The 12097-nt window shown below is 44.4% G+C and overlaps 1 protein-coding gene across 1 annotated transcript in view; it reads left to right on the forward strand.

Moving 5' to 3' along the window:
• Positions 1-12097, forward strand: part of PAPPA (pappalysin 1) — a 203974-nt gene that overhangs the window by 39723 nt on the left and 152154 nt on the right. The window contains exon 3 of the mRNA XM_075579435.1: positions 9766-9911. Within this exon, the coding sequence (XP_075435550.1) occupies positions 9766-9911 (146 nt within the window). The remainder of the gene's footprint in view (positions 1-9765; positions 9912-12097) is intronic.

Consider the following 12097-nt stretch of genomic DNA (forward strand, 5'->3'; position numbering starts at 1 on the left):
TCGGGGAAATCTAGTGCAGTTATGGGGCAAAATAGTACAAACAGTGTTTGGGGGGAAAATATGGTATTCAAAGGCGTGGGAGCTCCTCTGTGATGTGTCGCGCACAAAGCAAACAGCGAACGCAGCCCCGTAAAAGAACTCTAGAATTTGACACACTGGAGTGGCCAGCGTGAACGTGAAATGCAAATCATCTGAAAGGTCATTTAAAGACTTTGTGCACTCTCATTTCTTTAGCTGGTTTAGACCAAACGATACATCCAGTAAAATGTGAGCCCAGTATTACTTGGCATGTAGCACTTGGAAGATGCATGGCCCTATCCATTGGGACAGAGACTATAGATTGGGTTATTTCATTTTGCCACTCTTTTTTTTTTTATAGTGTCCAGTTTTACTATTTGCATAACCCTGGGGTAGCCAACTCCACTCTTCAAGGGCCACCAAGAGGTCAGGTTTTCAGGATATCCCTGCTTCAGCACAGGTGGCTCAATCAGTGGATCAGTCTTCGATTGAGACACCTGCTGATAACCTGGAAACCTGATTTCTTGGTAACTCTTGAGGACTGGAGTTGGCTACCCCTGGCATAACCTTACACAGAGGAATGCTGTATCACACGCTTCCCTATCTGTCCCTTGTTTGCACTAGATATGGCTGAAGGGGGATGTTTGGTAGTATGACACTCTGACGTTCTTCAAGTCTTGCATGCCCTAAACAAACACGATTGTTCATTCTTGTTATGCCTCCAGATATTCCATTACCCAGTCTTGTTTCCACAAATGGAGCTCTATGAGGACACTGCAAGGTTTATTGATTCGCTTGAACCCCAACCTTCTTGTGCCCTCCTGCTTTCTGCTAGTCTGAGGCTTATCTGTGAATAGAAATGCCACAGAAAGGGACTCATGAAGCATTGGACATTTTCCATAGACACTTCCAGTCCTTGTCGGCTTGAGTTCACCTTTAGATTGTCCTTGATACTGCATGATTTCCCAAGGAGATATTCCCAGTACAAGAAGTTGCTCACTTTCGCAGTGGACTGGTGTTCTTTGACCCAACGCATGTTTGGCTAAGACGGCAGCAAAGTCTAGCGACCCGTAATGACATGTTTTGGTACCTTACATAGCTTGCAAAACTTGATTTGTAGACGATAGACAAGTTTTTATCTTGGTTTGGGGAATATTCCATTACTATTCTACCTCTTTCCTTATAAGAACAAACACTTGTTTGTTTTATAATTTGCCTAGATAATCTGTCAAGCAAATTGATATTGAAGTGCCATTGCTTGCCAATGCTGCAAGAGCATCTCTGAAATATGCTGGAGAGAGGCATAAAGAGAATTTTATAATGACCGTGAGCAAGTCTTTGATCTCCCTCCAACACTGCACTCACTCCTTTCAAATGGGATTTTGGCACTGCAGGAGAGGCAGTCTTCCTACGGTCTTTGAGATTTGCGCTCTTTTGTGAGGCTCCCTCTTTTAAGAGGAGGGAAGAGAGCCAGTAGACTTTGTGTGGTTTCATTCCTCTCATTCCTTGTCCAGAGGGCAGCGGCAGATGGTTATACATCCTCCGATAACTAGACCTGCTGCTTGAGCTGTTTCGATGGCTGAAGGTGAAACTTGCTGCATCTCATCTTGAGACTGTAGGGTTTATTTATGAACGTGCCATAGTGCTGATTAGACATTACCGCATGGTGACTCCCATTTAAGTCATTATTGCATTCAATGAATAACCCCCTAGTAGGAACGTGTCAAGGAGGAAATAGTCAAGGATGACAAATAGTGATCACGATGTTGTTAGCACTAAGGCCCCTATTTAATATGCTGTGAAGCAGTCTTCCCCGTGCAGAAGGTTATCTGAGTCCCATTCATTGAAATGCAGCTGATCTGTTCTCCAGCTTTGGGCAGAGGGCTTCATAGCATATTGGATAGTGGCCAAATTCATGTTGTTTCAATGTATCAAGGCACTTTGAGTCAACTTTGCTTCACTGCTCAGTAAGGCTCCTATTCATAAGTTGTAAAAAAAAAAAGAAGGTTTTCCGTGTGCTGAAGGACTGATCATACAGAGGAACGGAGCTGAGCTTTCCTCCAGAGCGGGCATCTTCACAGCACATTGAATATGAGAGATTCGGGGAGTGTTTGTAGAAGGACTTGGAAGTCCATACATATGGATTGTGAGAAAGCAGATTCATGTTTTGTTGCTCCTGAGCTATTTATACAGACTACTAATGGATTTAAAGTGGATGATACAACTGTACAACTCTTTGGACACAAGTCAGCTATGAAATTGATGCACTGACTACTTTTTCTGCAGCATTATCAAATCTGTCAGGGTAGATAGTGAAGAAACAAAAAATAGCTGTATTTACTAAAAGACGTGTGCTGCTGTCACGGCCGGACATCGGTGACAACAGATATGTCTATTTATTCTCGTAACCAAAAATGGCAACATATAGAATAAGAGATTATTGATATGCACACGTTTTAAGCAAGGGTCCCTTTTTAGGCTGGCAGAGGATGTGACAAGCACAGAACGGGGAATCACTAAATCGGAATATCGCGACCTGTGATCCACCCATTTTGAGATGGGAGGGCAGCGCAAATGTAAGTGAAGTGTGTTATTTTTCAAACCCTGCGCCCACTCGCTCAGATGAATGACAGTGCTCGTGCGAAGAGCCAGTAACACCAGGAAGAAAGTGTGCATGTTTTCCACGGAAGAACCGCTCCAGAGCTGTGCACAGCATCTCCAGTTACATTTTCCAAATGGCAAACATTTGAAGTGAATCTTCAAGGGCCGAATGAGCTGGGTCCAGGAGCCTTATCAAATATCCAGTAGTATTGCTTTCTGGAGATCAAAAAAAGGCTATATTCTAGCCCATTAGGACAAGGTCGCTGGGGGACGTTAGAAATCCACCCTCAGCGTTCCCAGGCTCAGGCTGTGACATGTAAGGGACTTGTAGTTGACCAAAAGGAAGTATTAATAATGAACATGTTGGTATTACAATCTTAAAATGGGATATGCTATCACTTTCTATGGATGGTTCTGCACAAACCCGTGTTGCTGTCTTGTCTTCTCCAATATTGGCATCTCTTCACACCTTCATTCCCTTGGACGAGGCTGCTATTCTGGACTTGTACTCCATGGAGCAGCAAATGTGTCCTTTTTCTACTCCTCACCCCTCCTCCTCAATTCCTGATCATCATTTTCGCCCTGGGGGGGTCTTGAGAAGGGGGGGGGGGTAGGCACCACTGAAAGGCCTCCCGCCATTAAAGCAACATATATCAAGAAAGGCTTGTGTTTTCCTTTAAAATCACAGAATAATGATCAGCAGACGGCATTTCCTGGCTATTTTCCGGCTTTTGGAGGTTGCTGAAGAAAAAGAGTTGATCGCAGAGCGCCTAAACCTAGGGGAAATGCCAGCTCAAGTAACCAATCAAAACTCAGAATGGTCACCTCAGCATTCCTTCACGTTCCTTGTTGAATTGTTATTCATTTGTAGGTACCAGTTGCATTTGCTCTCAAGCTGCTTAATTTGGGTATAATGGTTATGGACGACCCTGACACCCAGGTTAAATTGTTATCAGACACGCATATGCTTGCAGTAGCTTTCAGCAGGGGTGGCCGACTCCAGTCTTCAAGACCCTCCACCAGGTCAGGTTTTAAGGATATCGCAGCTTCAGCACAGGTGGCTCAATCAGTGGCTCAGCTTGAGCCACCTGTGCTGAAGCAGGGATATCATAAAAACCTGACCTGTTGGGGGGGTCTTGAGGACTGGGGTTGAGAACCCGTGGCTAACAGGATAACACTATTTAATACCAATATTTCACTTCGCTAAGAGCATCTTCTTGTGAAACTCTTGAAACAGGTCCACTGTCCTCCTGGCACAGCTCCTATTCTAACCCCTAAACACTTCTCTGGCTGTCCTGAAGGGTCACTAGATTTCCAACAGGGACAAATTGTATCTGAATCCCTCTCCCCCCCCCCAACACTTGATCACCTCAATGATGAATCCCCTCTGTATCAGAGAGGTAATCCGTCCCAAGGACCTACATTGGTGAGATTGAAAGGGTTCTGAGCCAACATTTTAATTTGAACAATCTTTTTCCTTTATTGGAGACTTGTGGCAGAAATACAGGGAATAGTAACATTGACAGTGTAGTCATAGGCACATGACTGCAAATTATACAAGTCAGATCCAATAATCCATTTTCTACTTTTAGGGATAGTTCAAAGAAAGACAGAGGAAGAGGAGAGGTAGCAGAAGTGGTGATTTTTTCTGGCAGAGCTCATTGAAATGTGTGGGACCCTTGATCAGTTAGACTCACAGAAAATTAGTGAAAGTTGACAGGTCTTCAGTATACAGTATCTGTTTGATTGTCACCACTAGTCACCAGCATTTAACATATGTTGTAGCCTTTTAATCAAAGGTAACAGAACGTCTGATCTCTTACCTATAGTTGTGACATTTGGGATATCTCATTTTGAAGTTGTATTTGGCCAACAGTGTTGAGTTGTGAACATCCTTGCGTAGGCAAAGAAAAGCCTTTCCAGTGTGGTAATCACTGAAAAGACTACGTGCCATCGTCCCGATGCTAGCGAGACAGGAAGGGGTGAGAAGGGGTGAGAAGGAGCATTTAGTGTGGACTGGAAGTGTCTGCTGAAGAATGTGACAATAGTCATACTTTCTGCTCCAGGTCAGGGGCCAACATGCAGCGTACTGTTTTCATAGGAAGTAAGGCTTCATCGGAGAGGGAGCCACCAGGGACACTTTGCTCCAAAAATATTTGCGAGGAGCTGACTCAACTCGGCAGCAGAAACACAACCAGAGAAATGCAAGTCTGTTTTCCATTGGGGTGTACTCCAGGGAAGAGGAGAACGATCTGGTACACATCCAGCTCAACTTCTGCCCCCTTTTGGGAAATAAGGCCCCACAAAGTATGAAAAGGAGTATTTAGAAATGAAAGTCCCACTGAAAGTCAGCAAACGCAATCCGTGAGACAGACTATCTGTGAGACAGACTTTCAGCTGAGTGATTTGGCATAACTCAGTTGCCCCGTTGAAGTATCTCCTTGAACGTGTGACCCTCTTGCTCTCTAACCTCCCCCCTTGCAACTAGTGAGAAGGGGAGTTCCCACGTTACTGCTTATTCTGCAATAATGTGTCACATCGGAAAATATTACTCCTGGTTCTTATAACCCTCCGGGAAACCTCATAACCCTCTGGTTCATAGGCCTGGGTGGCAGTGCGCTGGCTGCCTTTTATTCCTATGAACATTTGTACCTGCTTGTTAGGATAACACATCAGTGGCGTACAACTTGAAATGAATGCTGGCACACCCAGAGCATTTTTAATAAAAGTTTCAACTTAAAAAGATGTTTAAGACGAATAAAGTTTACACTTCTCTTAAAATCTGGTGGGAGTGCCAGGATTTCCTTTTCATGTTGGAAGAGCACGAGAACGCTTGGTGGAGGCTGTAAATTACCTGTATGGCTGTAGCTATGTAATCATTAGATTGCTACTTCGGTTGAGGCCCATTCTTCTGGTTGACCGGTCTGAGGTCACTAGAAATGTGCCCGCCCCATGGAAGACGAGATGTTCATGGCTACGTGACCTTGAGAGTGACACAGATTGGCAGCAATAGTGACAATGCTTTTTCCCAGGATTGGGCAGAGGGCTTGAGCGGCTCTCCTTCCTAGAGCACTGCCCTCGCCCAGCGTGCTATTCCAACCCAGTCTTCCAGCACTCCAGACTCCTTTCACCGCCTGGGCACACAGGCACACGGGCGCCCAGAACAGGGAAGGGTAGAAAAACATGGGGTATAAATAATTGAGATGCAAGAAACCGATAATGGGGAGCACAAGGAGAGTAGTGCATAATGTACAAGAGAGGATGGAAGAACGCAGAAGTGGATTATATAATAGGTTTGACATAGTTGCATACTGCAGAAGATGAGGATGAAGAAAGACATTTGTGAATGGGATCCAACCTATGTTAAAATGTATATAATACTAAGTAACTAGGTTTATTCGCTTCATGGGTCGTTTGTCCACCAACTTGAACAAGACAGGAAAGTAGTGTAAAACCGAGATGTTCACTTACCCCCATGTTTTGGTTTTGCCTAAATTCCCTTGGTTTTGGTTTATGAGTGAATTTAAAATCAATCAATAAATACACATCTGTCTAGTCTGTCTAGTCTGTCCTCTCTCTCTCTCTCTCTCTCTCTCTCTCTCTCTCTCTCTCTCTCTCTCTCTCTCTCTCTCTCTCTCTCTCTCTCTCTCTCTCTCTCTCTCTCTCTCTCTATGTGTACAGTATGTACTGTATGTATGTATATATATATATATATATATATATATATATGTATAGATATATATGTGTGTGTGTGTATATATATTTATATATAATATAAATCCCTCAATTTACGGAACAGATATGTTCCTGAAACGTTGTCCATCAAGTGAAATTCCGTATAACGAACGCTATTTTCCCGTGACTGCCATTATTTATATAACTGGAGATTCCTACAGAAAACAAATTCAGCCCCAAGACATTATACAATCGCACTTAAGAACTCGGCAAACCTTTTCTGAGCACATATTTGCTTGGAGAATAGTTATTGTATGATAAAATATGAATAAGACGATGGAGTGCGCTAGGTTAAATGCCAGACCGTGCTTTGTATGAACCCCATAAAAGTAACATTTAGAGATTCAAAATTCTGTTAATGGAATTTAACGTTCTGTATATCAAATTTCTTCCCTAATTTATCGATTCCGTTATAGTGAGATTTGCCCTATATCGAGGAGTGACTGTATACTGTGTGTGTGTGTGTGTGTGTGTGCGTATATATACAGTATTTACAGTATATATATATATATATATATATATATATATATATATATATATAATCAAGTGGAATTTTATTTAATTCATATTCATAACGAATTTAAAAAAAACGTGAATTCAATATAAATGAATGAAATACAACTCTACTGGGGACTCTCATAACATTTTATTGAATTCATATTTATTATGTTCATATTTTGTTTATATATAAATTAATATATTTTATATATACAGTATACATATATTCACAAGTTCAGCACAAAACAAAGGTTAAAAAAATAAATATATATATATATATATATATATACACACACACACACACACATAAATAAATAATGTGTTTATGTAAGGTATACTGTATATATATATCCAGTGGTTGACAAATCACCAAAAAATCTACTCGCCACACAAAAAAATCTACTCGCCACCTAGTACCAAACGTGTGCTGCTTGGGCCAATATTTACTCGCCCGGGGGTTAAATCCACTCGCCCGGGGCGAGCAAATGTATAGGTTTGTCGAACACTGTATATATCTATATATATGTTTGTGTGTGCGCGCGTGCGTGTATGTGTATATTGGTTAAGGAGGGAAATGCCACGACAATGGTTAGTTCTCTCGAGTTTCAACCACAAGTGGAAACTACGTTTGGCCTTGTTTACGCTTCTTCCTCAGGCCTCGCCGTGTTTCAAATTGTTCTTGGAGACTTGGATTTTGTCCCTTCCTCTTCCCCAGAAATCAATCATCTCTCAGGTGTGTGGTGTTTCGCTGTAGCATGCAGTATAATTGAATATGATAGCAGCCGGGACAAAATGGTGCATAAATACTCTTTTGCGTCCCAGCGTCTCCAAACAGTTGTGATGTTATAAAGATTTTCCTCTGCACCGTATCCCATGCGGGAGCCTTGGAAGGCGCCAAGCCTCTTCTCCGGAGTGCTGTATATACAGGGGTTGTAAAAATAACGATGCTGGGGAAATGCACTGGGTCTTGCTTAAACGTGACAAACGTTTAGAAATGCAGAGTTATGGTTTGCCGACTCGTAACCCTGGCCGCGCCGTTTTCTTTACCGTGACCTCACAAATCATATCGCATGCACAGGTCTGGAATGCTCCGATGGAGATAGCCGCACTTTGAGCAGTATATGAATTTCCATATCATTCTTTATCTTGCCAAACACAACAATTTATGATCTGATTTGTGGCTTAATGATAAACACATGGGGTCGACTCAAGCTGCGGTTTTGGACTAAAATAAACTTATCTTAGTTTTATTCCATTTACAACTTTCGTTTATTCCTTTTTTGCTGCCTTTTTTTTTAATGGGACAGTCCCGTGTAGAATGATTATCGTCAATTAATGACCCCAAATTAAATCCTTTTGGAAAGTTGAACATTTTGCTTTTCTTCTAAATTTCCAGCCAGGTCTAATCTTTTTTCTCCACCCCAATAATAAGGTAATCTGATTTATTTAATGACACATGGGTTCAATAATTCATTTGGAACAGGGCAGTCACCTAGTTTTAGACTATTGGGACTTCATCTGTGTTAGGCTAGAAACTCTACGTAAGGGCTGGCCAATTCCAGGCCTCAAGGGCCACCAACAGGTCAGGTTGTAAGCGTGTCCCGGCTTCAGCACAGGTGGCTCAATCAGTGGCTCAGTCAACAACTGGCCAACTCCAGTCTTCAACGGCCACCAACATGCCAATGTTTTAAGGATGTCCCTGACTCGGAACGGGTGGCTCAGCCGTTGACCTGGTGGCGGCCCCTGAGGACTGGGGTTGGCCACGCTTGCTCTAGGTCTTTGTGCGGAGTTCACTGGCAGGATTTAATACATTCTAATGACAAGATAATGACTACGGTCACTCAAACAATAAAGGATATGAAACTATCTCTTTGTGAACACATTGACATGTTCCAGACAGGTCTGCAGCCCTGCTTTTCCCTGTTATCGCTTAGCAAATGGCGCTTCCGCTGCAGCCGGGGACTCTGGGTAATGACATGCAAATGAGCACAGCGTGTCACTCTTTACTTCTCACCCATTTTAACATAGAACCCTATAAGTCACGGGTTCTCAATCCCAGTCCTCAAGACCACCCCAACAGGTCATGTTTTCAGGATATCCCTGCTTCAGCACAGGTGGCTCAATCAGTGGCTCAGTCGAAGACTGAGCCACTGATTGAGCCACCTGTGCTGAAGCAGGGATATCCTGAAAACATGACCTATTGTGGGGTCTTGAGGACTGGAGTTGAAAACCCCTTCTATAAGCTTATGTAATTATTCATCTAACAGCTGGGTTTGGGGGCTATTTCAGCTCTGTTTATGCCTCCTAGTAAAATGTGAGTTCGGACACTGCTCCCCATTACCAATGTCTGCTCTCTGACGCACATGTGCAGTATGTGCGAATGCTCTGTGTATTTCCCACGTGGTCTCACTCCCGAGGTTGAGACATTGACTGCCCACTGAACACGCGGCATTGGTCCACATTTACCAAGCAGCCCGTGGCCATGCTGGAAGACAACCTTCCATTGCTGGAAGGTCCTTTACATCACTTATGTGTCTTATGGCAGAAGACTGCTTAGAAGACATGGCCCCTTTTACGTGCCAGCGTTGGCCCAGTGGGTTGCATGCAAAGTGAATTTCAGCCCCAACAAGTTTAAAATATAGTAGTGTGTGGTTGCTGAAGCTTCACAGACATAACATGTGTTGTCAGGTTGGAGCTGGGAGTATGTACAGTAGGCATAAGGTTGATTCTCTGCACATCTTCACTGTTGCCCCGTGCGATTCTGATTGCCTAGCTGCTTGGTTGTGCGAGGCCATTCTCACGGCTGGCTTGCCGAAAGGGTAGTTGCAATGTTTTCCCGAGCTGTGTTGACTATTCGGAACGAGGACAAAGACAACAAGTACAACACATTTCTGTTTGATGTTTGTGTCACAGGGCTTACGTGGATGTGAACGAGATGAAGAACAAACTTATGTTAGATGGATCAACTCAGCTCAACATATTCTTTGCCAACTCGTCCGAGGAGGAGTTGGCAGGTGTGGCCACCTGGCCGTGGGACAAGGAGGCCCTGACACATCTAGGTAAGTCTCACTGAGCCAGTGCAATTAGACGGCTGACAGCTCCCCCTGTTTGTACACTGGAGGCGGCGGGGGGCAGTGCAGGGCGAGGGTATAGAAGGTGCTGTTTCAGTACTCGATTATATGCAGCTACTGGCGTCCAACTTGGAAAATATTAGATTACAAATCACAAGCCTAGTTTGGTATTTCTCAGTGATGTCTAAAAATATATCATCTGTTCATGTGAGTGGTATCCGAGCGCGGCCTCCTGTCCACAAACCTTGGAGGATGTTCTTGGGTTGCGTTTGCATGGTGACTTCATACAAGGATGGTTGCTCTATATTGAATGTGTGTGGTGCTGTGTGTCTGTCTGTTTATGGGACAGTGCTGTGTATATGGGACGGGGCTGTGTGTATGGGACGGTGCTGTGTGTATGGGACGGTGCTGTGTGTATGGGACGGTGCTGTGTCTATGGGACGGTGCTGTGTGTATGGGACGGTGCTGTGTGTATGGGACGGTGCTGTGTGTATGGGACGGTGCTGTGTGTATGGGACGGTGCTGTGTGTATGGGACGGTGCTGTGTGTATGGGATGGTGCTGTGTGTATGGGACGGTGCTGTGTGTCTGTCTGTTTATGGGATGGTGCTGTGTGTATGGGACGGTGCTGTGTGTCTGTCTGTTTATGGGATGGTGCTGTGTGTATGGGACGGTGCTGTGTGTATGGGACGGTGCTGTGTGTATGGGACGGTGCTGTGTGTATGGGACGGTGCTGTGTGTATAGGATGGTGCTGTGTCTATGGGATGGTGCTGTGTGTATGGGACTGTGCTGTGTATATGGGACGGTGCTGTGTGTATGGGACGGGGCTGTGTGTATGGGGCGGGGCTGTGTGTATGGGACGGTGCTGTGTGTATGGGACGGTGCTGTGTGTATGGGACGGTGCTGTGTGTATGGGACGGTGCTGTGTGTATGGGACTGTGCTGTGTATATGAGACGGTGCTGTGTATATGGGACGGTGCTGTGTATATGAGACGGTGCTGTGTATATGGGACGGTGCTGTGTGTATGGGACGGTGCTGTGTGTATGGAACTGTGCTGTATATATGAGACGGTGCTGTGTACTGTATATGGGACGGTGCTGTGTGTATGGGACGGTGCTGTGTATGGGACGGTGCTGTGTGTATGGGACGGTGCTATGTGTATGGGACGGTGCTGTGTGTATGGGACTGTGCTGTGTATATGAGACGGTGCGGAGTTTATGGGACGGTGCTGTGTGTATGGGACGGTGCTGTGTGTATGGGACGGTGCTGTGTGTATGGGACGGTGCTGTGTGTATGGGACGGTGCTGTGTGTATGGGACGGTGCTGTGTGTTTGGGACGGTGCTGTGTGTATGGGACTGTGCTGTGTGTATGGGACGGTGCTGTGTGTATGGGACGGTGCTGTGTGTATGGGACTGTGCTGTGTATATGAGACGGTGCTGAGTATATGGGACGGTGCTGTGTGTATGGGACGGTGCTGACTTCTGATTAGAGTTATGGTGTAGTCAGGAATTTAGGAACTGGTAGAAAAAGCCAGATCATAGAATTTGCCATTTTCTGTATTGGAAAAGAATAGAAACGATTGTATATGGTACCTTATACGCTCTCATCGTCAGAACTATAGGGCGTGATGGCAGTGATGAACTTCTGTACTGTAGGACTTCAAATGAGCATCAAAGTGAACTAATGGTAGTGATATATCTATGCTTTGTTATCCAAATCAGAGCAGAATAAGTAGTTTTAAATGATGAGGGCTGTATTAACTAAAAGCATTCGTCTGACTGGGCCATGAGAGGCCGTGCATCTTAACACTACTGAGTAAATATGGCCTTTTAATGTTTCCATGGTAATCAAACGCACTGGAGTGTTCTTTTCGATCTCTGAGTAATCTCTTTGGGATAAGAATCTGATGTTATCCTGTATCTGAGCACATTCGCACGTCTCGGACAGGTCTGTAACCCTGTCTTTCCCCGTTATCTCTTAGCATACCGTGCATCCACTGCAGCAAGGGATTCTGGGTAATGACATGCGCATGGGCACTCGCACAAAGTGCCACATTCACTAAGCGGTGCTCAAGTGAATGGGCCGTAAGATCCCTTGCAATTTAGCACCGCCTTGTAACTAGATCCCAACTTGGAAAGTCATTAAGTTACCATTTAGCCAAACAGCTAAAAG

Source organism: Ascaphus truei, chromosome 21, assembly GCF_040206685.1.
Source record: "Ascaphus truei isolate aAscTru1 chromosome 21, aAscTru1.hap1, whole genome shotgun sequence".
NCBI lineage: Eukaryota > Metazoa > Chordata > Amphibia > Anura > Ascaphidae > Ascaphus > Ascaphus truei.